The sequence below is a fragment of the Trachypithecus francoisi genome, unplaced genomic scaffold (assembly GCF_009764315.1).
Source record: "Trachypithecus francoisi isolate TF-2019V2 unplaced genomic scaffold, Tfra_2.0 Lachesis_group0, whole genome shotgun sequence".
NCBI lineage: Eukaryota > Metazoa > Chordata > Mammalia > Primates > Cercopithecidae > Trachypithecus > Trachypithecus francoisi.
Window position 1 is genome coordinate 135,561,191 of NW_022681453.1, and position 26,679 is coordinate 135,587,869.

General features: G+C 40.2%; 1 protein-coding gene across 3 annotated transcripts in view; it reads left to right on the plus strand.

Moving 5' to 3' along the window:
* The window catches only part of OXSR1 (oxidative stress responsive kinase 1), a 94,407-nt gene that overhangs the window by 29,855 nt on the left and 37,873 nt on the right, over positions 1 to 26,679 (plus strand). For all 3 annotated transcript variants that reach the window (XM_033212049.1, XM_033212048.1, XM_033212050.1), the window contains 2 exons: positions 4,454 to 4,595; positions 23,721 to 23,776. In XM_033212049.1, the coding sequence (XP_033067940.1) occupies positions 4,454 to 4,595; positions 23,721 to 23,776 (198 nt within the window). The remainder of the gene's footprint in view (positions 1 to 4,453; positions 4,596 to 23,720; positions 23,777 to 26,679) is intronic.

Consider the following 26,679-nt stretch of genomic DNA (forward strand, 5'->3'; position numbering starts at 1 on the left):
ATTGGCTGGGTGAGGTGGCTCATGCCTGCTATCCCAGTGCTTTGGGAGGCCAAGGCAGAAGGATTGCTTTAGGCTAGGAGTTCAACAGCCCAGCCTGGGCAATATGGCAAGACCCTGTCTCTACCAAAAATAAAACAACTAGCTAAGTTTGGACCTGTAGCCCTGGCTACTTGGGAGGCTGGAGGATAGCTTGAGGCCAGGAGTTTGAGGTTACGGCAAGCCATGATCTTGCCACTACAGTCTAGCCTGGGTGACAGAGTGAGACTCCGTCTCTAAAAAAAAATTAAAATTAAAAAGAATAACTAATAATTAGCCAGGTGAAATGGAGGCTGGAGAAGGATGGGAGATGTGATCCAGCTAGAGAGAATACTGTGGAAATGGGGATGAAGACAGGATGGAGTGTGTATATGTCTTGAGAACTGACAGATTCACAGTTGGAGCAGAGAGAATGAGAGAAGAGGACTCTTGGAAGAGGCTTACTGATAAGCAAAGGCTCCCAAAATTAAAAAATATAAATAACCAGAGTTAACAGAAATATGTATAGGGTACCTTCTTTCACATCAACTTTTTCAGTCAGAATATTGAAAACAAAAGCGTAGTTTTAATTTAGGAACATTGTACTGATGTAGACTTTAATAAGTTAGTTAAATCATAAAATGAATAGTGACTGTCACTTTTATCCCACCAACCAGGTGTACATCCTGGTTAAAATAAGTTTAATTGTGTCAATATTATAATCATTTAATGATGCTTCCTTATAACTGTAATATTCCTATCTTTGCTAATTAAAACTCTCATGTTGAATGTTGGGATTTATTACTACAGGAAGTTAAGCTTTAGAAGTTAGAAGCACTTTTGGTATAAATAGCTATTTCCAGTTTATTAGCACCAAACTGCAAATGTAAGCTTTTTAGAAATCAAAGTAATTAAGAAAACTTCTGAGAGGAAAAAAGAGTTACCTATAGTACTTAAAGGGAGGAAGTGTAGAAATGCAGAAATCTAAGGTAAATTCACTGTCTGAGATAGTTGTTTAAGGCTGCCCTCAACTTTGTCTTTTTCTAAGAGATAAAGTGCATGGGGACTTCCTTGATCTAAAGGAGGACCCAGATAAAATGTCTGATATTAATAGTGACCAGCTTTGGATGTTCAAGCAACAATGCAGGGTTTTAAAATTTGTATAACATCTTTTGGTCTAAAATGGAATATTCAGACCAAGCAAATTTTGGCCCCTTTGAAACCTTCTGAGGCTTAGGAAGACATAGTAGTGGCTAAAGATTGATTAAAACTTCTTAGAGATACCAGTAACTAAATTGAACGAGTTGATTTTATATTTAAAGAGTATCTTTTCATACTAGTAAAATGAGGAAATTAATTTGTTGATGAGGTCATTAGTTTGAGTTATAATTTTCAGACTTAACAAGTGTCTGAAGACAGCAGCCACTTCACTACTTTGTCAATATTATTTTTATATTCTATAATGATTTTATTGGACAATTAAAGTTTTGCATTGCTTTTTAAATGTTCCATGCCACAGGCCTGACAGGGAATTATTTTTTGGGAATAGATAATCTACATTTAAACTTTTTGCTTTGTTACAAAATTTGTACCAAATACCCTGTTTCCCATTATTTGATTTATTTACTTTTACTCTGAAAAATGTTTGGATTTTAATGAACAACTTTCATCAAAGTAATGTAAGTTGTTGAATGCCTTTTAAAATCCAGCTTCTTGGGCCCTACCTCAGTTCCCTTGAATAACTGTCTTATAGGGCCTAGGAATATGCATTTTTACTAGCTTGCCAAGTAATTCCTTCACACATTAAAGTTTGAGAACAGATTATCCCTATATACTATTTCTTACAAATTGTGCATGAGGACAAGATACTACATACGCGGTTATAAATTTTCCTTGTTATTCCTACTTTAGGTATTAATTGAGTCATTCAGTGATAATCTGTCCCCTTTTGCTTAGCGTATTTTCTCTTCACCTTTCTCTTAGCTGACATGAATTCTTCATAATTTTGATGTTTGAGGATGGAGGATTATAAACACCGTCATCGAGTTAGAGGCTACAAGAGACTTAGAAAACCAAATGGATAAGAAGCGGGGGATCTTACAGGACCATTATCTCTCAGTTAAGGATGAAGGTCTTAGTGATGATTCCTCCACCCATGAGAATTACATTGTTGGGAGGAGTTTGAAACTGAAGATAAATTGTTACGCCAAAGAAGGGTTTCTTACATAAACTTTGTTCACAATGTCTGTTCTGGATATACACTAGAGATGTGCATTGCTTTAATCTCCCCATTGATCATTGGATGATGTGAAATCAATAAAAATCTAAAAGTTTGAAAAGGAGTTCCTGCTTCAAACTCTTTACAGACTTAGTCACTTTTTATGTGCCCCAAGATATTTGATGCTGCATTTATTTGATCTACCAGACTGGAAGTTCCCTTAAAGTCAGCAATCATGTCATGTATATCTTGTCTATCTTGTCATATTTGGTGGCACCCAGTCTTAGATCTCACATGTAATGTAATACGGCTTAATTGTTAAGTGAATAGTTGTGTTAATTTTTCATTTCCAGTAGGAATTGGTTTTCCTTTGCATTCCCTATTTTAGATATTATGTTATAAACAGTGTTTGATAATTTTAGGTATTACATTATAAACAGTGTTTATGATCAGTGTTAATATAATTGTTTTCTTACTAAGCAGTACTTATGTGACCTGGATTTCTTGAACAGTGAAACATGTGGCCCTTTGGTATAATTGCTTTGCTTTGGGGATTAATGTGTGGTTGATTAAGCAGAACAAACTTCTTCCTGAGGTCTCTCCCCTTCTGGATCACAAACTTATGAATTCCAGTAATGGAGAGGGGAAAGAACCACTGTAATAATGTGTTAGGAAGACCTGTCTGGAAGCTGTCTGGAGAGTGAGCCTCTCTGGTTCACTCTCTTCAGAGAATAAACTGCCTATGTCCTATTGGAGGTGGAAAGTATAAGTGGGCAAGCCTCAGGGAGGAAGAGGGATCTGAGAATCTTATTCTCTCTTATCTGAACTTTCAACCAGTTTCTCTGTTTTCAACCCTTTCCTTCACTCCTTCCTCACATAGGGTACTTGGTGTGTGTAGTTCTGAGCCTTTCTGGAGCTCTGGGTAGGGATCACTTTGTCCTAAATGGCATAGCTCCTCTGCAAGCACTGAAGTTCAGATTTCTCCACTGTGCTTATTTACTTTTTCTTTTTCTGCTATCTTCCAGAATATTGTTGCCATCTCTCTTCTATTATCTTTCCTGTTCTCTTTTTAAATTATGGGTTTATGCCTTTTTAACTAAGTTTACCAAGTTAGTGGATTTTAAGTAGGAGCTAAAATAAGCTTGTGTTCAGTCCTTCATGTTTTTGAGAATTCCATCTTCTTTCTATGTATTTGGAAGTATATTTTTTCTTGTTAAGTGTGTGAAGCAAAAGTACCCAGTAGGGCAAGTTTTTAAGAGAACTGTGTAAGTGGTTGTTTTGATTTTAGTCTTGATCATTGAAGTCTTGTACCAAGAAATGGATATTGAATATTTCTGTGCAGTCTTGTACCAAGGAATGGGGTATTGAATATTTTCTGTGCAGTCTATGTAATGTTCTAAACTTCTTGGCACAGTTGCTAATACTGTTTTGTTTTGGTTCTGTGATTGTTATGGGCCATTATACGGCCAGAAATCTTACAAATTTTCACCAAACTTTTTACTGATTATAATCTTCAGTTTTGGTAGTCAGCACTGTGTTTTTAATTACCATATAGGTGTCTTTTCCTCCTCTGCCTTCAACCTTTAGTAGGAGCATTATTTCTTATCCTGGAAAGTTTAGGATTGATAACACGTCTGGACTGTTACTTAAAAAGAACTGTAATTTTTATTCTTTTTGTAGTTGTCTTTGCCTTAGCTATTTTATTTCTATAATTTATTAACCTGAAAAATAATTTTAGTCCTAAGTTAGTTTGTGTATGTATGTGATCCTTACCCTCCAAGTATTTCGCTCCTGATTTGATTGGCATTTCAATTGTATTTTTATATCTTTAGTCATACAGCAGTGCATATTCTAATCTGGTGTCAAAAGCCTGCATTGGTTTGTGGTATCTTATAATAGTACTGACGAGCATGGTTTACTTAGGGATTATTTAGGGGCAGTTAAATATTCTCTACTACCTCTTCAGATTCTCTCTAGACATCCAGAGGAGATGCTGGCATAATATACTTTTTGAATATTAGCAGGCTACTTTTTGTTTTAGATTGGAATTGAAAATAAGTTACTAATTTTAAACTTCTGTATTTCCTCATATTTGCTGTTTTTTTCATTCCTACACAATTAAGTTTATGAAAAGGTTTACATGTGTTTTGATTCTAAAATGGATCTGAATTATATTGAATGATTTAGAGATTTTTAGAAAATTATGTCTTCTGTTTTCAGGTTCTGTTCTGGATATTATTAAGCACATTGTGGCAAAAGGGGAACACAAAAGTGGAGTCCTAGATGAATCTACCATTGCTACGATACTCCGAGAAGTACTGGAAGGACTGGAATATCTGCATAAAAATGGACAGATCCACAGGTATGTAAAAGACAACACTCTTGTGTTATATCATCTCATTAAGGCCATTCCCGCTCTTTTACAGAATCATGATCTCTGAGTGTTATCATAGCTCTTTGTATCACTAGTTTTAGTATACTGTGGTTAGAGTCTTAATTATACAGCTGGTAAACATTAAACAAGTACTTTAGTGAAACCAGAAAATGTAAAAACAGGAAAAATTCATAATTTCTTATCAAAAGGCAATCACTTGATAACATTTTGGAATATTGCTTTCCATTTTCTTTTATATGGTTAAAAAATATCTAAAACAATACTGTATATGTAATTTTGTCTGTTGCTTTTAAAATTTTACATTATATCTTCAGTATTTCCCTAAATTATTAAAAACTTTTTGTAAAATAACATTTTTTTAATTACAGCCTTTTTTTCTTAGTCACCCAGGCTGGAGTGGCATGATCATAGCTCACTGCAACCTCAAACTCCTGGGCTCAAGTGATCCTCCCACTTCAGCCTCCTCAGGCTAATTTGTAATTTTCATAAAGATGGGGTCTCGCTATGTTGCCCAGGCTGTTCTTGAACGCCTGGTCTCAAAGCGATCTTCCTGCCATGGCCTTCTAAAGCGCTGGGGTTACAGGCATAAGCCACTGTGCCCAGCCCTTTTTTTTTCTTCTTTAATAAATAAGAACATTTTAATATTTCATGATTCTATCTAAATGATCTGTCTTAGTAGCTAAGTGCTCTGTTTAGGTTTTGTGTATAGGCCCTGGCATACTATTGTGAGCTGTGATTCCAATGATAATTTGATTTTTAGAGCCCTTGCAGTGCTTTTGTAGTCTGATTTTTTTTTCTCCTGGCACTGTGGGAACTTCCATTCAATCCTTGATCATGCCATCTATGGGAGTGGAGTGGATTTCCCTGGGCCAGTTGCTGCCAAGTAGAGAATACGTGGTAGATGCTCGACTCAGGACTCATGGATCTGTGAGCATTCTCCTAGTCCCATTATGTGGACTCCCACCTGGTGCCAGTGGGGCTTCCATTCAGTCCCTGTTGATATTGCCTATGGGGATGGAAGGCTATTCCCTTAGACCACTCTTTGCTCCTGGGTAGGGAGTTGGGAAACACTGGACCTGCGTAGTCCTTTGCTGTTGGGTGGAGGGCTAAGAGATGCCAGCTGTGCCGACTGGTACTGCTGATGTGGGTAATGTGGGCCCACTGGCTATATTGCATATGGGGGAGGGGATGAAGTCCCCTGTCTGCTCTTTAGGCATGGTGGGCTCTCCTGCAGCTCCAAGTATGGAGTTAGGGATGGGACCACCTATTAGATTTCTGCTGGACTGCCCCTTTTCTGCTCCTTTAGGCAGAGAGAGAGCAGGCTTGGGGCTCTTTTTGATATATGTCAGTCAATAGTTCTGGATTTCAGGGCTGTCTAATGCCTAGTCTGAATTATAGCAGATTAAAGGAAAGCTCAGGAAACTTTTTTTTAAAACCTTTCCTATGATGCTGAAAAACTCAGGAAACGTAATGCCATGTTGTCGTTCAAGTTCTAAGGCCCGTAGGTACTCTGCTTTCCTCTTTTCTCCTTTCAGAGTTCTTTTATGATTGTCTGTTGGATTATTTCTGAGAATTTTAGATATATTTAAAGGGGAGGAACAGGGAAGTATAAACCTACACCATTTGGTTCGGGACCAGAACTAGTCCCTGGATTTGGAATGGAGACAATTTTATTTAAATCTATTTTGTTCCTGGGTTCAGATTCTGAGTGTGTAGTGTGACATGTTTTCATATGATACATGGAACCATTCTCCAAATATTTTATGTTTATATTGCTTTTAACATTGTGATGAACACTTTCCTCTGTGATTTTTATAATTTTTAAAGATCTGGCTTTCCATAAAACACATTTTAAAGAATCTTAAAAGACGTTGCCAAAGTGCTTTTCAGAAATGTAGTGATTTATGCATCTATTAGCAATGCCTAAGAATGTAGATTCACTGGTCCTTTGCTAGCCTTGCCTATTAAAATTTTTAATTTACACATTTTGATATATGAAGAGTAGTATCAATTTTGACATCTTGGATTATTAGTGAGGTTGGACACAGATTTATATGAAGCAATTGGTATTTCCTGTTGTGACTCACCTGCTTGTGATTTTTGCCTATTTTTCTTTTATTTTGAAATGGGGTCGTGCTGTGTTGCCCAGGCTGGTCTTGAATTCCTGGGCCCAGGCATTCCTCCCACCTCAGTCTCACAAGTAGCAGAGATTACAGGCACATGTTACTGAGCCCAGCTCAACTTTTGCCTGTTTTTCTACTGGTATCTTCCTGCCTTTTTTTATCCTGAGCTTTTTATATATTAAAAATTACTCTTTCAGCTTGGCATAGTGGCTTATGCCTATAATCCCAGCACTTTGAGAGGCCGAAGCGGGCGGATTGCTTGAGCCCAGGAGTTTAATACCAGCCTGGGCAACACAGTGAGACCTTGTCTCTACAAAAAAGTTTTTAAAAATTATTCAGATATGGGCCGGGCATGGTCGCTCACGCTTGTAATCCCAGCACTTTGGGAGGCCGAGGCAGGCGGATCACAAGGTCAGGGAATTGAGACCATCCTGGCTAACACGGTGAAATCCCGTCTCTACTAAAAATACAAAAATTTAGCTGGGTGTGGTGGCGGGTGCCTGTAGTCCTAACTACTCCGGAGGCTGAGGCAGGAGCTTATAGTAAGCCAAGATCGCGCCAATGCACTCCAGCCTGGGCGACAGAGCGAGACTGTCTCAAAAAAAAAAAAAATTTATCCAGGTATGGTGGCACACGCCTGTGGTCTCAGCTACTCAGGAGACTGAGGTGGGAGGATCAAGTGAGCCCCAGAGGTTGAATCTGTGATCATGCCATTACACTCCAGCCGGGGCAACAGAGCAAGACTCTGTGTCAAAAAGAAAAAAAAAATTACTCTCTCCGTTTTTGTCTTTTAGTTTTGCTAAAGATGCTGTTTGGGGCTTGGGCTCCAAACAGGCAACTTGTGGAACAAAGGACAAGAGGGAGTCAGGTTATTAGAGCATGATTAAAATCTTGAAAACTGGATGAGGCTGATGGAAAATCAAGACAGGTCAGTGGATTAGTGATCTTTGAAATCAGAGTAGTCATAGTAGAGTAGTTGAACAGTTATCTCGAAAGATAGGAGAGTGGGGTGTCTGAATTAGTAATTTCATAATTGGGTCAGTTTTGGTGATAACAAGATAAAAAACGGAGGAAGTAGATGACCCAGGTAGGGTGGAGGAGGGGGTCTTTAGAGATGGCATCAGTGAACTCAGAGGCAGGATATTACATGGATTGTCTCTGTGATTGTTAAAGTTTCTTGAGATAAGGCAAGATGACTTGGAAAGCAAGACTTAATGAACAACAAAGAGAGACAGAAAGTGTAATATTAAAGCTGGATGGCATGAGTTTGAAGGGAACTGACTTTTCCTTTTCGTTTTTAGAGACAGATTCTCTCTCTGTCACCCAGGCTGGAATGTAGTGGCATGATTGTAGCTCACTTGCAGCTGAAACTCCTCAGCTCAAGCAATCCTCCTGCCCCAGCCTCTCCTACAGTAGCTGGGACTACAGGCATGTGCCACCATGCCTGGTTGTGGGCGAAAGAGTACCTATGTGCCAAGGCAAGAGACCGAAAGCACAAACTGTTTCAGTATAATAAAGAACATAGTTAGAATAAGAATAGTCATAATACAAATTAGATATAGAGATGATCATGGACAACTATCAATTATTTTTATAAACATTATTAATCATTAGCTTTTAATATTACTCTTTGTTACATTACTAATATAATCTAGGAATAACCGGCGAGTATAGGGTCAGGTGCTGAAGGGGCATTGTGAGAAGTGACCTAGAAGGCAAGAAGTGAGCCCTCTGTCACACCCCCATAAGGGCCACTTGAGGGCTCCTTGATCAAGCGGTAATGCCAGTGTCTGGGAGGACACCCATTACTTAGCAGACCACGAAAGGGAGTCTCCTTTCCTAGGAAGAGTCAGGGAACACTGTGCTCCACCAGCTTCTTGTGGAAGGCTGGATATTATCCAGGCCTGCCCGCAGTCATCCGGAGGCCTAAACCCCTCACTGTGGTGGTGTGCTTCAGTAGTCATGCTCCTTGTCCATTTTCATGTTCCTCCCGTACTCCTGGTTCCTCTTTGAAGTTCGTAGTAGATAGCAGATAGCGGTAGAAGGAATAGTGAAAGTCTTAAAGTCTTTGATCTTTCTTATAAGTGCATAGAAGAAAACGCTGATGTATGCTGCCTTCTGTCTCTGCTTTGGCTACTTAAAAGGGAAGGGCCCGCTATCCTATGATCACGTGACTTGCTTCACCTTATCACTTAGAAGATTCACCCTGCTTACCCTGCCCCCGTTGTCTTGTATGCAGTAAATATCAGTGCACCCAGCCGTTCGGGGCCACTACCGGTCTCTGCGTCTTGATGGTAGTGGTCCCCCAGGCCCAGCTGTTTTCTTTTTATCTGTTTGTCTTATGTCTTTATTTATTACAATCTCTCTTCTCCACGCACAGGGAGAATACCCTCTAAGCCCCGTAGGGCTGGACCCTACACCTGGTTAATTAAAAAAAATTTTTTTTGTAGAGATTGGGTCTTCTTGTGTTGCCCAGACTAGTCTTGGACTCTTACAGACTCATAGGGGAACCACCTTGGTGGTCTTGGATAAGATCCTGGGGAATTCTCTGATTACCAGGCAGAGACTCTTCTTCTCTTTCCTTGCTTTCTCCCAAGCAAATGTAGTCTCTCTGTCTCTGGGCAGAGTTGTCTGGAGCTGGGGGAGGGGTGACACAAGCACCCCTGTGGCCACCACCACTGGGACTGTCCTGGATCAGACTTGAAGACATCACAGCTCTGGGTCTCCCCCAGGGCCCATGGTAACCGCTACCCAGTTATTTCTTATGTTGTTCAAGGCCTTAGGGCTCTGCAATCAGCAGATGGCAAAGCCAGCCAGGCCTGTGTTCCTCCTTTCAAGGCAGTGATTTTACCCCTGCCCTGGGTGGGTGCAGAGATGCCATCAGAGAGCCAGGGCCTGGAGTCAGAAACCTTAGGAATCTACCTGGTCCTCTGTTCTACTGCAGCTAAGCTGGCATCCAAACCACAAGACAGAGTCCTTCCCACTCTTCCCTCCCCTTTCCACAAGTAGAGGAGTCTCTCCCCGTGGCCACCACTGCCCCAAGCTCACGGCAAGTACTGCCTGGCTACTCCCAGTGTTCAGTTGGGGCCCAAGAGCTCTTCAGTCAGCTTGGGGTGAATGCTGCCAGTCCTAGGACTCTCCCTTCAGGGCAGCTGGCTCCCCTCTGGCCCAGGGCAGGTCCAGAAATGCCATCCAAGAGCCAAGGAATTGGGGACCCCAAGAGTCTGCTTACTGCTCTACCCAACCGTGGTCCAGTTGGTAACTAAGCTGTGAGACAAAGTTCCCTTTACTCTTCCCTCTTTTCTCAAACAGAAGGAGTCCCTCCGTATAGCCACCATAGCTTGGAATGTGTTGGGTCACACCTGAAGCCAGCATGTCTCTGAGTCTCACCTAAGGTCCACAGCAACTACTGCTTGGTTGCCACTGCTAATTATACAGGGACCAAAGGTTTCTTAGTTAGCAGGTGATGAATCCTACCAGAACTAGGTCCTTTTCTTTAAGGCAATGAGTTCCCTTTTGGCCCAGGGTGTGTCTAGAAATGTCATCTAGGAGCTAGACTCTGCCTGGTACCCTGTTCCACTGTGGCTGAGCTGATATTCAAGTTGCACAACAAAGTCCTCTACTCTTCCCTTTATTCTCTTCAAGCAGAAGAAAGGAGTCTCTCCCAGAGCTGCAAGTGTGCTGCCTGGGGTGGGGGGAAGGGGTGGCACAAGCAGTCCCTTGGCTGCCCCACTGGTGTCGCACTGGGTTGTGTGCTCTGCAAGTCCATTGGCTCCAAGTCCAGTACAGCACCAGAACTTGCCCAGGAATTGCATTCTTTGTAGCCTTGACTGCCTTACAAATTTATTTAGGACCCCAGAGCACTTGAGCCTGCAGAGGCGCGACTTGACAGAACTCAGGTTCTGACTGCTGAGATGGGCAATTCCCCCTGGCTAGAGCCAGTCTAAGTGCTTCCTCCATGGGTGCTGGCTAAGTTCTACCTGGCGTTGCTTTCTGCTGTGACAGAACAGCACTGAGTTCCAATGCAAGCACAGATTCTCCCTCTGTGTCCTGCAGCTACTGCCAGGGGATGGGGAAGGGGTGGCATTGACAATTCAAGACTGTCTTTCCTATCACCGTTAGTGTCTCTAACAGTCATGTGAAGTTGAAATCAGGTACTGTGATCATTCACCTGAGTTTTGGTTCTTAGGAAGGTGCTTTTTCATGTAGGTAGTTGTTCAATTTGGTGTTTCTGTGAGGAAGATGATCAGAGGGTTCTGTTTGGCTGTCTTCCATTGGATTTTTCTGTGGGTTTAGAAATGAACATTTTCTAAGTTCAGTTTCTGTTTTCCAGTTTGCCTGAGTTTCATTTTTGGATAGGCCCTTTTGTCTCCTATGTTCATGTGCACATCCTCAGGGTTGGCCAGGAGTGTGTGAATAGCAGGGGCCTCTTTGTCTCCACTGTGTACCTTTGGCCAAGAATATGTTTGTCTCTATCTAGACTGCTACGACAGGCTAGTAGAGCCACTGTTGACCTGTTCCTGCTAGTCACCCTTCAGAATGTCACTTTAGTTGACAGTGTCACTGGCTATAGGTGTTGCCTACCATGTCCAATCAAAGGAGCCTCTTTTTACTGTGACAGAGAAGCTGCCAGTCTTCATGGTCTGTCTGCCTTAGAACCTCCATGCTGAGTGAGCTGGGCTAGGAAGTGTTGGGGCTAGTTCCAGAGCAGAACACCATAGAGTCTCAGTGTTCTTACCTGAAGTGCAGCTGTTTTTCAAGCATAAAATGTTTCTCAGGTTGATTTCCAGAGCACTGAAATGGTTGTGTTATCATATTTGTCCAGCTTTAAGATTGCTTTTTAAGGGGGAAGATTTATCTGTTTTCTTCACTCAGCTGTAGCTGAAAGACTCCACTCTTCATGTGTATTTGGTTGCCTTGAGATTGTCATAAGAAATAAATACATTTTTGTTCTATCTAAAGAAATTCCTAAAGAAAATCTCTAAAGAAAAAAAGTTATTATATTTTGTATTTGTAAAATTAATTTTGAAACAAAAAACTTTATATATTATCACATGCATGGGTAATACATTGTTATTATTAATCTTAATTTGCTGGTGAAAAAAGAGGTCTTATTAGGGGATTTGCTGAGCTTATACAATGGGTCTATAGAGTTTTTCAGTGGCTTATAAGCTAACTGAGGGCAATTCTGAATGGGAATTCCCAGGACAGTTTTAACAGTGACATTATGTCAAGGTAATGTTTTTGAAATGGCAGCATTTTAGGCCACTTTTAAAAAGGATGTTACTCACTTAGTTAAATGAGAGTTGATACATTATGCAAAGTAGATGTTATAGTCATACAGAGTAAAGCAGAAACTGAATTTCTTTGTGCCTGAAATTGATATGAATCCACTCATTGCATTCTTAAAAAGAAAAAAAAAAAGACAATGACCCTAAATGTATACTTCAGTGTATATTTTGGGTTAATTTTGCTATTCGCTATAGAAATTCTAGATTTGTAAAGGTTTAGGAAAAAGATACTTTCATCAGTGTTCTGAAGTAAAAACTTTGACTTGAAAAAATAGATATATGGATATGCTAAATAAAAGAGGACAATACAATATATTTAAAATGAATCTCAGTGGCAGACTAAAATTCTATTGAGTTAGTGACCAAAAAAATGTAACAGATATTAAGTCGATGGATACTCAGCTTCATTGATTAGCACAGTTTTTCTTAGCAGTCTTTAGAAGCAGACTGCCTAGATTCAGATCCCAACCCTGTCACTAATTGGGTAACCTCTGGCAAGTTACTTAATCTCTTTTGCCTTATTTTCTCATCTATAACATAGGGATGCAATAGTATCTATCTCATAAAGTAGTTGTGAAGATTAAATGAGGTAATATATACAGTGCACTTAGAATAGTATTTAGCACACAAGAATCAGTGAACAGTCGTTGTTATTATTTTGTACACCAGAGGGTGGCAAACCTTTTCTGTAAAGGGCCAGATAGCAAATATTTTAGACTTTGTGGGTGAGATGTTCTCTGTCACCACTACTTTGTTTTTCTGGTATGAAAGCAGCTATAGACAATCTGTAGCTGAATAGGTATGGTTGCATCTTTTACAGAAACAGGCAGTGGACTGGATTCAGTTTGTGGGCTGTAGTTTGCCAACCTCTGATTTATAGGGCTATAGAAGATTATTGTTTTTCTTTCACATAATAGTCTGGGCATAAATGACATCAGTCCAGTATGATGACTCCATGGAGTCAGGGACTCAGGCTCTGATATTATTGCTCTACTAGCTCTAAGTTCTTGCTTCATGACCCAAGTTGATTTCCACCACATCCACATTCCAGCGGAAGGAAGGAAGGAAGGAAAGGGGAAATAGAGGTTATGCCATTTCCTATTAGCAGTGGTTCTCAGGACATTTAGCAATACCTGGAGCCATTTTTGGTTGTCACAACAGGGGCTGGAGTTGGGGAGTGGAATGTGCTACTGACATGTAATGGGTGGAGGCCAGGGATGCTGCTAAATTTATCCTATCATGTCCAGGAAACCCCTTACGACAGAATTACCCAGCCCAAATATCAGTAGTGCTGGGATCAAGAACACCTGGTTAAGGGAACAACTAGGAAGTTGTAGAAACCACTTTTGTTCACATCACAGTGGCTAGAACTTTAGTCACATGTTTATATCTACTTTGCATGGAAGGCTGTGAAATGTTGCCTTTCATCAGGATGGTCACGTCTGCAGTAAAAATTTCTTGCTTTCTTTGCTTTCCTCTCCCTTCCCCCTCCCCTCCCTTCCCCCACTCCGCTCCTCTCCCCTCCACTCCCTTCCCTTTCCCTTCTGCCTTCCTCCCTCCCTCCTTCCCTCCCTTCTTTCCATCCTTCCTTCCTTCCTTCCAGACATTGAGAGCCATTTAGTATTTGGTAGTCTGTGGCACTTTTTTCCCCCAAAATTACTTGATGAACATGGAATCAGAACTGAGGTAGTTAATTGAATTATGTTAATTGCTAATATCAAGGTATGCATACATAGATTTATCATAATCCAGAGGACTGGAATTTTCTGTTTTTCAGGACTTTTTTTTCTACTTAACAGTGCCGGAAAAAATATTCCCAAATGTTTCCTCTTTGGCCGTACCTCGTTTTTAGTGATCTGTTAACATGTTAACCAGGTACAAGAGCAATTGCTTAGGTACAGTTTTAGATGGAAATTCTTATTGTTTTAAGAGTACAGATGCTTCTCAACTTAGGATGGGTTTATTGGGACACAACTCCATTGCAAGTAGAAAATATAATTAAGTCAAAACTGAACCATCATAAATTGGGGACCCTCGATGTTTCCAGGATTCCTAGTTTATACATTATTCCTTAGAGTCAATTGTTCTCATTCATCCTCATAAAAAGAAGTTTCTTTTTCTTTTTTTTTTTTTAGAAGTTTCTTTTTCTTTGTAAGACTGAAGCAGGTTAGAAAATTTAGACAACTAGAAATTAATTACTCATTTTTTCCTAGAGTGGAATGATTCTGTAGATGACTGATTTTTACCTATCATATATGGATTTTTTTAAAATGCTGTTATTCTAGGCTGGTCATGGTGACTCATGCCTGTAATCCCAGCACTTTGGGAGGCTGAGGCGGGTGGATCATGAGGGCAGGAGATCGACACCATCCTGACTAACATGGTGAAACCCTGTCTCTACTAAAAATACAAAAAGTTAGCCGGGCGTGGTGGCACACACCTGTAGTCCCAGCTACTCAGGAGGCTGAGGCAGGAGAATCGCCTGAATGTGGGAGGTGGAGGTTTTAGTGAGCCGAGATCATGCCACTGCACTCCAGCCTGGGCCACAGAGCGAGACTCCATCTCAAAAAAATTAAAATTAAAATTTAAAAAATGCTGTTATTCTAAGAGTAACCCAGTTAAGGAGTGTGTGTGTGTGCGCACGCACGTGCGTGTGCATGTGCATGTTTAGTGAAGTATGGTACCTTGCTTTTTTCAACATATTCTGATTACTTATTGAAACCTCAGCTTTACAATTTGTAGTTGTCTGATTTTGTTTTTTTTTTTTTCTTTTATCAGTTACTTTTCTGGGCCTTTGCTTTCCTATTTGCTCTAGGATTAGGGTTAAATAGTTAATTTTTAAGATTACATCTTTTTGTGTCTTTCTTTTTTTGCCTTATTTGGTTATTGATTGATTGATTGACAGGGGCTCACTGTGTCACTCAGGCTGGAGTGCAGCAGCATGAACAGGGCTCACTGCAGCCTTGACCTCTTGGGCTCAAGTCATTCTCCTGCCTCAGACTCCCAAATAGCTGGCCCACAGGCGCTCACTATTATGGCTGGCTATTGTTTTTTATTTTTGTAGAGACAGGGTCCTACGCTCTGGCATTGGGACCTTTTTAAAAGTTCCCCAGGTGATTCTAATGTTGCCTAGGCTGGTCTCAAACTCCTGGGTTCACGCAGTCCTTCTGCCTCAGCCTTCCAAAGTGCTGGGATTACAGGCATGAACTGCCACATCTGGCCTCTTTGGTTTCAATTGAGCATTTCATATGATTCCATTTCCTTTCCTCTCTTAGGTTATCAATTATACTTTTTCTTTTTTTTGAGACACAGAGTCTCGCTCTGTCGCCCAGGCTGGAGTGCAGTGGCGCGATCTCGGCTCACTGCAAGCTCCGCCTCCCAGATTCATGCCGTTCTCCTGCCTCAGCCTCCTGAGTAGCTGGGACTACAGGCGCCCGCTACGACGCCCGGCTAATTTTTTGTGTGTGTTTTTAGTAGAGGCGGGGTTTCACCATGTTAGCCAGAATGGTCTCGATCTCCTGACCTCGTGAACTGCCTGCCTGGGCCTTCCAAAGTGCTGGGATTACAGGCATGAGCCACCGTGCCTGGCCTCAATTATACTTTTTTTTTTTTGAGACGGAGTCTCGCTCTGTCGCCCAGGCTGGAGTGCAGTGGCGCGATCTCCATTCACTGCAAGCTCCGCCTCCGGGATTCACGCCATTCTCCTGCCTCAGCCTCCCGAGTAGCTGGGACTACAGGCACCCGCCACCGCACCTGGCTAATTTTTGTATTTTTTTTTGTTTTTGTTTTTGTTTTGAGACGGAGTCTCGCTCTGTCGCGCCGGCTGGAGTACAGTGGCCGGATCTCAGCTCACTGCAAGCTCCGCCTCCCGGGTTTACGCCATTCTCCTGCCTCAGCCTCCCGAGTAGCTGGGACTACAGGCGCCCGCCACCTCACCCGGCTAGTTTTTTGTAATTTTTAATAGAGACGGGGTTTCACCGTGTTAGCCAGGATGGTCTCGATCTCCTGACCTCGTGATCCGCCCGTCTCAGCCTCCCAAAGTGCTGGGATTACAGGCTTGAGCCACCGCGCCCGGCCAATTTTTGTGTTTTTGGTAGAGCGGGGTTTCACGGTGTTAGCCAGGGTGGTCTCAATCTCCCGACCTCGTGATCTGCCCGTCTGGGCCTCCCAAAGTCCTGGGATTACAGGCGTGAGCCACCGCGCCCGGCCCAATTATACTTTTTAAAAAACCTTTTTTAGTAGTTGCCCTGTACAGTATACATTTTACAGGAAATCTAAGTCCACTTTCAAATAGCACTCTGTCCCTTCATGGGTACCACAAGTGCTTTATAACAGAATATTCCTAATTCCTCCCTTAAAATATTGTCATTTATTTCACTTATACACAAGCTGTAATCATTATATACATTGTTGCTGTTATTATTTTGAAGAAATTGTTGACTGTTAGATCAATTAAGAATAAGAGAAATAAAAGATTTCATTTTATTTTCATTTATTCTTTCTGTAATGCTCTTCCATTGTTCATGTGGATCCAAGTTTTATCTTCTCTCTCAAGAAGTTCTTTTAACATTTCTTGCAAGGCAGTTCTGCCCACTGCAAAGTCCCTCAGTTTTTATTTGTCTGAGAGAAGTACTTCTTTACTTTTTTTTTTTTTTTTTTTTTTTTTTTGAGACGGAGTCTCGCTCTGTCACCCAGGCTGGAGTGCAGTGGCCGGATCTCAGCTCACTGCAAGCTCCGCCTCCCGGGTTCACGCCATTCTCCTGCCTCAGCCTCCCAAGTAGCTGGGACTACAGGCGCCCGCCAACGCGCCCGGCTAGTTTTTGTATTTTTTAGTAGAGACGAGGTTTCACCATGTTAGCCAGGATGGTCTCGATCTCCTGACCTCGTGATCCGCCCATCTCGGCCTCCCAAAGTGCTGGGATTACAGGCTTGAGCCACCGCGCCCGGCCTACTTCTTTACTTTTGAAGGATAGTTTTTCTGGATACAGAATTCTAGGTTTTTTTTTTTTCTCTTGACACTTTAAACAGTTCACTCCACTCTGTTTGATTGCATGGTTTCTGAGATGTGGGATGTTAATTCATACCTTTGTTCCTCTATAGGTAAGGTGTTCTTTTTCCTCTGACTTCTGTCAAGATTTTTGTCTCCCCTACCCAGCTCACTGTTTTTAGTGAGCCTCTGCTCCTGGGCTGTCACCTGCACAAGTGCTTCTCAGTTCCCCCTCAAGGTGAGACAGGAAGGCTTGATGGGACTGAGACTGGGTATCTCCCTTCCCATAGATGGGTTAAGTTCTGGTAAAACCAAGGTGATTAAGCCCTGATAAAATAGTTTCCCTTGAGGATAGGTTTTCGTTAAGGAGAATAGAATGCTCAGGGCATATTTCAAATTAGTTACTTAGTTCTTTCTCCTGTGGGAAATTAGGGGAATTTTCTCCTGTATACCCCGAGAGCCTTGTGGGGCTGTAGGAGGTAAAGCTCATCCAACCCATCCAAGTGTGTGAGTCTCCCTTAGACTGGGTCCCCTTGGGGTTTTTAACTCTCAAACTGGTCCACACTGAGCCTCCAGGCATTTGTCAGTTACAGTTTAAGTTTTTATACCCCAGTATTGACTCCAGCAATAGTCTTCTGCTGCTGGGCATCTGCTCCATTAAACTGTAAGTCTATCTTCCTGTCTACATTTTTGGAGGCAGGAGTTTGCCCTGTGACCTCAGTCTCTGATGTATCTAAGAAGAATTGTTGATTTTCAGACTTTTTTCCTGTTGTGAAGACAGAAGTGACAAGCTCCTTACATACTGAACTGGATAAGATTACATCCTAAAATTCCTTTACCTTCTGATGTCCAAAGCTTTTCCTGTATAGATGATCTCTTGATGTCCTGTTTATTAGCAAGGTAGTGGCCCTGACTTGCACTGTTATTACACCTCTGCCAGCAGGGGTAGTTGTTAGATGCAACAAAATTCAAAGGCCTGCTTGCCAAATAAACTTTCATGAGACTATTTGGACAGATTCACAATGTTTAGTCCCTTTGACAGTTGAGGAAAAACTGCTGTCTCTTTGACCCTCTGCTACCCTCACCACGCCACCGAAAAGGAGGCCTAGCACTCTATTTGGACTCGTTGGGCATTAGACAGTATGTACCTCACTTGGGCATTCTGTCTGGTCCTTCATGTCAGCTAACCTGTAAATCAGCATCCTTTGAGCAGGGCTCTAAGTATCAGGTTGCATTGGAACTTGTCCAGCTATCTGTGGCAGGGTCCCAGGAACCGCTATAATGACTCCTTTTGAACACTGTGATAGATGTTGTAGGTACATACAGGTTCAGGATTGTTATTTTCCTGGTGAATTATTCCTTTTGTTCCTATAAAATGACATTTTTACTCCTATAAAGTGACCTTTTTACTCCTATAAAATGACCTTTTTTACTCCTAGAAATGTTTTTGTTTTAAAGATAATTAGATCTTATTTGTTGTAAAGACAATTAGGTCTTAAATGTTTTATAAAGATAATTAAGATCTTATTTTACTATAGCTATACTTAGTCTAACCTTTGGTAAGCATATCTTTCATTGTGGCCTAATCTTTCGAGGCTCTTGGTTTTATTAGGGGGTTTCAGTTTTAGCTCCTAACCTTATATCGGCCCAGTGCCATGTTTTCTATTACCTGTGGATTTGAAAACCTGAGCCCCTAGCCATTTGGCCGGTTTCGCTGTTCTGTCTCCCAGGGCTTACCTACTGCTCTGCCTCTTAAGTGTCTCTTTCATTTCTGAACCTTGATAATTTTTTCTTTACTTTGCGTCTAGCTGTGTGGTATTTTTCCCCTAATTTATCTAGCATCTCTTTGTGCTTGTAGCTAGGGAAGAGTGTGTTTTGGGACAAGGGCCTGTATAGTAGTGATGAAAGTTTGTTTTCCAATGCACAGTTTGCCATTTAGCTGGAATGGGAATTCTCTGATACTTTAAATCATAGACTTTCAACCCGGGCTGCATATTGGAATATGGGAAACTTTAAGAAGTATTGATACCTGGGTCCACTGCCAGAAATTTATTTAATTGGTTTGGAGTGAGGCCTTGGCATTGGGACTTTTAAAAGTTACCTAGGTAATTCTAATGTGCAGCCAAGGCTGAGACCATTACTTAAACTTTAGCGGTAACCAGCTCTGTAATACACTGAGACCTAGGCTTAGGAGAAAGTTGTTGTATTGGGAAGCAGAGGCAGATATTTTTAGTATGTCTTGCTACTTCTCATATCTTCAAAGTCCACTTGTGATTTCAGGTGGATTTGTATGTCAGCCCTAGTGGATTAGGTAAAGTAATTTTCCTCTATCTCTGCTGTGTTTTCTCTTTGACTTCTAGGCTTTAGAGGTTTTGAGTAGGATGAATAGGTCTCTAAATCAGACTTTTCTCTCTGTGTCTACCCAAATATTTTTCCCGTTAGAGAGGCTGGTTGTAACAGAAATGTTGGATATTTTGTCAGTTTAAGATGCTTAAATGTAGTGTGTTTACAGCTTTGGTTTTGATTCATTGCTTTGCTTGACCTTTTTCAAGTTTTCCATAAATGGTGCCTATTGATGAGTAATAAAAATGTTATGGGCAGAAACTTGTGTTCTGTATCAATGAAAAGTCAAGCATGTCTACGATATTCCTTTTAATTTTAGAAGGAATGTGTAACTTTGGGGCAACAGTGACATGTGAGAAATGACATTAAGCAGTAAAAAGCAAAACTTTTCTTGCTACTTAAGAGTGGATGGAGGATTTAGCTTTTGGAGCTGCTGGTTTGCTTGATACTCTTTGTGGCCGAGTAAAAAAGTTCTTTAACTGGGGACTATATTGATTTCCAGATATTTAGTTACAAATCTTTTCCTTGAAAGGTTAGTTGTCCTGTTTGATGGCAGGCTGTGGTGTTTTTTATTGTCCAGTAAATTGTGCTATTCTGCTTTTACTCCTGGAAGCTGTTCTACAGATTACACTTTTGGTTTCAAAAGGAAACATGGATTGATTATCTGGGGAATTGATCAGGAAAAGTAGTCACTCGAATTTTAGGCTCTGCTGAAAATGGATTATTGTCTCTTCATTTACGAAAGACTAAAACTTGTAAAACATGATTTGAGTGAGTAATATGTATATATGGGTTTAAAAATTCAAACAGCACAAAATGGTGTATGGTACAAAATAAGTCTTCTCAGCATCACTGATGTTAAATTATATTGATACAATATACCTTTCCTACGATGTGATGAAAATGGCACCTTTTATGGTTTTCCTTACAAAATCCCCTGACACCAATCTAACCATGAGAAAAACATTGTATACATTCCAGTAGAGGGGCATTCTACAAAATACTTGACCATTACTCCTCCAAACTGTCAAGATTCTCAAAAGCAAAGAAAATGTGAAAAACTCACAACCAAAAGGAGCCTAAGGAGACATGGCCACTGAATATAATATAGTATGGTATCCTGGGCAGGATCCTGGGACCAAAAAGGACATTAGGTAAAAAGTAAAGAAATCTGAGTAAACTGTGGACTTTATCTAATCATGATATATGAATACTGGTTCATTTATTGTAGCAAAAGTACTATACTAATATGAGATGTTAATAATAAGGGAAACTAAGTGTGAGGTGTGTAGGAACTCCTATGCACTAGCATCTCAACTTTTATGTAAATCTGAAACTGTCCTCAAACATAAACTATTAAGTCTTCTTCCTTTTATGAATCCACAGTACCCTGGTCCAAAGGGAATCACTTGTTGCCATTTTCTTGTGACTCCTTTGAGAGATATTTTCTGTCAATATAAACATAATGTATGTCTCTGTGTCATGTTTTTCTTTTAAAGAAAATACAGGCCGGGCGCGATGGCTCAAGCCTGTAATCCCAGCACTTTGGGAGGCCGAGACGGGCGGATCACGAGGTCAGGAGATCGAGACCATCCTGGCTAACACTGTGAAACCCCGTCTCTACTAAAAATAAAATACAAAAAACTAGCCGGGCGAGGTGGCGGCGCCTGTAGTCCCAGCTACTCGGGAGGCTGAGGCAGGAGAATGGCGTGAACCCGGGAGGCGGAGCTTGCAGTGAGCTGAGATCCGGCCACTGCACTCCAGTCCGGGCGACAGAGCGAGACTCCGTCTCAAAAAAAAAAAAAAAAAAAGAAAATACAAATGGCCACATACTATATTTAGCATTCATTTTTCACTTAATAATGTATTTGGAGATAGTTCCATGTCAACATGTATGTTCATTAGTATTCATAGTAATTTATAGTTTAGATGTATAACTGGTCTCCTTTTGACGGAAAATTAGATTGTTCCCATTTTTTACCGTAACGTATTCGTTTATAACCCTAATGTTTGGAACAGAGTTAGGAGGTGGGGAGTGGGGATTGGGAAAGCAGGGAGGGAATAGTCTAGTATTTTTTAGTGTTTGGTTGGCATTTTTTCTTTTTTATTTTATACACTACTTTTTTTTTTTCCCCCCAGAAGAGGATTTGAGGCAGGTCATCTCCTCAATGGTTATATAATATTTGTTACAAATTTAAATAGTTATTTAAATCTATTTGAAGAATAGCTCCTCCTATTTGAATAATGCCACCTATGTACTAATAATAATGCTAAATAAGTACAGGTGACTATAGTAGTATATTAAGATACAGGCCCAGATCTAGCTCGTGGTGAAATACGAAAGGGAGACAGACCTAGAAATATGATCATATAATACACCTTGCTAACGTTATAGTATGGCCTTCTGCAAAAACACAGAGGAGGGAGTGACTAAACTATACTTTTCTTCCCCCATTGGGTTTTAGGTGAGCTCAGAAAAGGGAACTGGAAGTTAGTGGTTGACTCAGTTGGATGATCTTTGTCACAGAGGAAAGAGAATGTCCTCTATTCTCTCCTGTTTGTAGTGATTAGAATCTGAGACTAGATTCATGGACTAAAACAGACTGGCCTGCACTCTGCTTAGTCAGCCTCTGGGAGAACTACCTATAAATTGCTTGGGTTTATAAGCAGTACAGAATATTCAGTAACATGTTTTCCTTATACTTCAGTGTTTATTCAGGAAAGGCATTGTATACTGTGGTATGATGCTGCTTCTGCACACAGTTGTGAAACTCTTATTCATTGTTTGCCAAGGAATGGTTATATCTAAACATGGAGGAAAACAGGGACAGGAATAGGATAAAGTGCTGTGCTTTTCACTGGCTCCTTTTCATGACAAGACATTCTTCCATGAGCAGGCCTTGCTTTTCTTGTGTAGCTTCAAGGGCTGCCTTTCTTTTGCTTGTTTGATTACGTTTACTTTTAATTACAAAATGACTGTATTCCCACAAGTTATTCAAATACTGTTCCCTAGACTTCAATTCCATTAATCTCCACAAAATTCCATTTGGCAAGGGAAAGGGGTGTGTTTGTGCAGCATTAATGGTGTTGTATAAAATGCACTGGTCTCTTTGATTTGTTCATTTAATAATGTATGTTAGCATTTCATGTCACAACATGTTGATTGACATTATTCCATGGATGTAATAGAATTAATTTAACCTTTCTACTGTTGTTGGCTGTTACTAGTTTTTGTTTTTTATTCCAAATAATGCTGCAGTAGAACCCTCTTGTACTTTCCCTGTAAATTGTGAGAGTTCCTAGGTTATGAAGAGATGGTTTTGCTACTCTTAGGATTTGGGGATTTTAAATTTTGCCAAAAACTTGTTTTTGCTGAAAAAAAAAAAAAAAAACTAAGTTGTAGATTTGAATGGATAGGATAATATTGTTTACATTGGGAGAAAAGCCCAGATATGTCATCGGTATATATTCTGTTAACCAGACTGATAACAGTTGAAAACTTTGGAGAGAGTACTTAGATATGAGAATGATGGTCAAAGGGATTTTGGCTTTTTTAGTTGTGTTTAGGTTTTCAAAACAAGAATGTTTTTATATATTACTTGTTATGAGTAGTTAAAACTATAGAGATGCCTGAGTAGTTTCCATCTTTTTGTTACAGGCATAGAATATTCCTGTTTTCTTTTTTTTTTTTTTTGAGACGGAGTCTTGCTCTGTCTCCCGGGCTGGGGTGCAGTGGCCGGATCTCAGCTCACTGCAAGCTCCGCCTCCCAGGTTTATGCCATTCTCCTGCCTCAGCCTCCGGAGTAGCTGGGACTACAGGCGCCCGCCACCTCGCCCGGCTAGTTTTTTGCATTTTTTTTTTAGTAGAGACGAGGTTTCACCGTGTTAGGCAGGATGGTCTCGATCTCCTGACCTCGTGATCCGCCCATCTCGGCCTCCCAAAGTGCTGGGATTACAGGCTTGAGCCACCGCGCCTGGCCTATTCCCTGTTTTCAGTTGCATACTGATGATTTTAAAAATTTGATAATTCATTGGGGTGTAGAAAAAATATATTTCAAAATGTAGAATTAGGCGAGGGTCACATTCTTTGGCCACTTTTATCCCAATCAAGAATATTTAATCACTTGTGTTTTCCAGATATTATGATAAGAACCTTTCTAGCTTTCTTTTTAATGTTTGGGTTCCTAGTACCAGTGACTAAAATTTTACTATTAGTCTTAATATCCTTTAATATAAAATAGAACATTTAAATATTGCTAGTATTACATGAATAAAGTCAACAATTGCTTAAATTATGTTACTTCAAAGAATAGGTATTTTTTGATACATAACTTTTTTTTTTTTTAAGAGATGTGAAAGCTGGAAACATTCTTCTTGGAGAAGATGGCTCAGTACAGATTGCAGGTAATGATAAGTATTTCTTTTTATTTGATGTAATGGTCAGTAGAACCACGTTACTTATCTTTTATGTTTCCTGAATCAGCATTCTCTCCTGTTCCCTGGACCGTCTCTATTCAAGATCCTCTGTTAACACATCATAGGATGCCACTGACTCTCAAGATATCTTCTCATACTCATCCTTCATTTCTGCTCTTAGACATTTTTTTCTGACCATTACTTGTTTCCTTCCAGCTATCCACCTCTTACTTCCATTAAGGTCTTCTGCTATGGGTTCTCGTAGCATTCTGTACTTTCCTTTAAAGGAAAAGTAGTCAAGGATCTTCATTGTGTTTAAGAATAAATATATTATATAGAGGCTATACAGAGCTGCTTCTGTCCTGGGGGAAATGGAGTATTTGTCAATTAGGAAAAAGCACCTGAGAAGTAGAAGTGCACTTTTGGCAGTTTCAGAGCTGAAGGGATAAGAGTTGCAGTCCAGGGCCTGTCAAAAGTGGCTATCCTGATGAAACACCCCCTCCTCCAGGCTGAGACTCCAGAACGACTGTACCCAGGGATTGTCTAGCAAGCAGATCATCTGAGAAAACCTCAGCTTGGTCCCAGACTGCTAGAACAGTCAGGTGTTTGGCAGGAGGAAGATAATCACCCAAATCTTAAATTATTTCTTCATCTTTAAGAAGATAATTTAGGCGAACATCTTCATGTCCATGAGGTAAGGAAATATTTTAACCAAGTCACATAAAGCTCTAATATAAAGGGAAAGATTGATAAATTTGACTCCTTTAAAATTAGCAACTTCTAGTTATCAAAAGAGGAACAAATGGTTTATTACTATTAACAGAGGAAAAAGGTAAACCACAGAGTAGAGAAGATATTTGCAGCATGAATAATTGTTAAAGGGCTCAAGTGTAGAGTGTATAAAGAACTCATTGAGGAAAAAAAAAAAACTCTAAAAAAGTGGGCAGAAAACTGGCATAGGCACTTCTCAAATGAAGGTATCCAAATATAAATGTAGTGAAAGATGTTCAAGCTTACACTAGTAACTTGTTAAATGCAAAGTAAAATCACATTGTGATAACACGTTAAATTGATTGGCCTGGCAAAAACATCTTGACAGTACTAATTGTTGGTGTGGGTGTAAAGCAAGGAAAAAAGTCTCATTTCTGATGATGGGAATATAAATTGGTACAACCATTTTATTACATTTGAAGATACACATGCTCTAAGACTTTGGCTCCTAGGTGTATAGCCTAGAGAAACTCACCCATATGTGTGCCACAGTGTTCATAATCATGACAAGTTTGAAATAATCCTGATGCCCTTTATTAGTAGAATGGATAAATAGATTGTGGTTAATTTATATACTGGAATACCCTTTTTTTTTTTTTTTTTTTTGGTGACAGTCTCGCTCTGTTGCCTAGGCTGGAGTGCAGTGCTGCACTCTTGGCTCACTGCAGCCTCTGCCTTCCAGGTTCAAAGATTCTTGTGCCTCAGCTTCCCAAGTAGCTGGGATTACAGGCATGCACCACCCCACCTGACTAATTTTTGTATTTGTAGTAGAGACAGTGTTTCTCCATGTTGGCCAGGCTGGTCCCGAACTCCTGGCCTCAAGTGATTCTCCCACCTTGGCTTCCCAGAGTGCTGGGATTATAGGTGTGAGCCACCATGCCCAGCCTGTATAATGGAGTACTATATAATGATGAAAATGAATAGAACTACAGCTACATACAAAAGCATTAATAAATCATAAAAATATAGGAGATGGAATGGACATGGGTTTCCTTGTCTAGTATGAATGGCACCATAGCCTGCCACCTGCACAAAACAAGAATTTGGGAACAACTTTGCCTCCTGGCTCAGTCTTTTATTTTTATTTTTTTGTAGTGGTAAAATATACATAACATAAAATTTACCATTTTAACCATTTTTAAGTGTATGGTTCTGTGGCATTAAATACATTCCTGTTGTGCAACTATCACTGCCATCTGTCTTCAGAACTAGTTCATCTTCCTTGACTGAAACTGTACCCACTAAAAAATAATTCTTCGTTCCACCTCTCACCCCAGCCATGGGTGACCACCATTCTTCTTTTTGTCTCCATGAATTTAACTACTTTAAGTACCTAAGTGAACTCACACAGTATTTGTCCTTTTGACTTTATTTCATTTTGTATAATGTCTTTAAGGTTCATGTTGCAGTGTCAGAATTTCATTACTTTTTAAAGCTGAATAATAATTCCATTGTATTTACATGCTGCATTTTGTTTATCCATTCATTCATCAATGGGCATTTGAATTGCTTCCACCTTTTGGTCATTGTGAATAATGCTGCTGTGAACACAAGTGTCCAAATATCTATCTGAGTTTCTTGCTTTCATTTCTTTTGGGTATATCCTCATAAGTAGAATTGCTGGATCATATAGCTATTCTATGTTTACGTTTTTGAGGAATTGCCGTATTATTTTTTATAGCAACTGTACCATTTACATTCCCACCAAGAGTGCACAAGAATCCAATTTCTCCACATCCTCGCCAACACTTGTTAGTTTCTGGGTTTTTTGTTTTTTCAGGTGGTAGCCATTCTAAGGGATGTAAGGTGGTATCTATCTCATTGTGGTTTTGATTTGTATTTCCCTATTGATTAAGTGATGTTGAACGTCTTTTCGTGTACTTATTGGCCATTTGTGTATCTTCTTTGAAGAAATAACTCCTTAATTCCTTTGCCCATTTTTAAATTGGAGTGTTTGTTTTTGTTGTTGTTGTTGAATTGCAGAAGTTCTTTACATATTTTGGATGTCAATCCCTTATCAAATGTATGATTTGCAAAATATTTTCTCCCAGTCTGTGGGTTGCCTTTCATTCTGTTGATAGTGACCTTTGACGCACAAAAGTTTTAAATTTTTGATTATC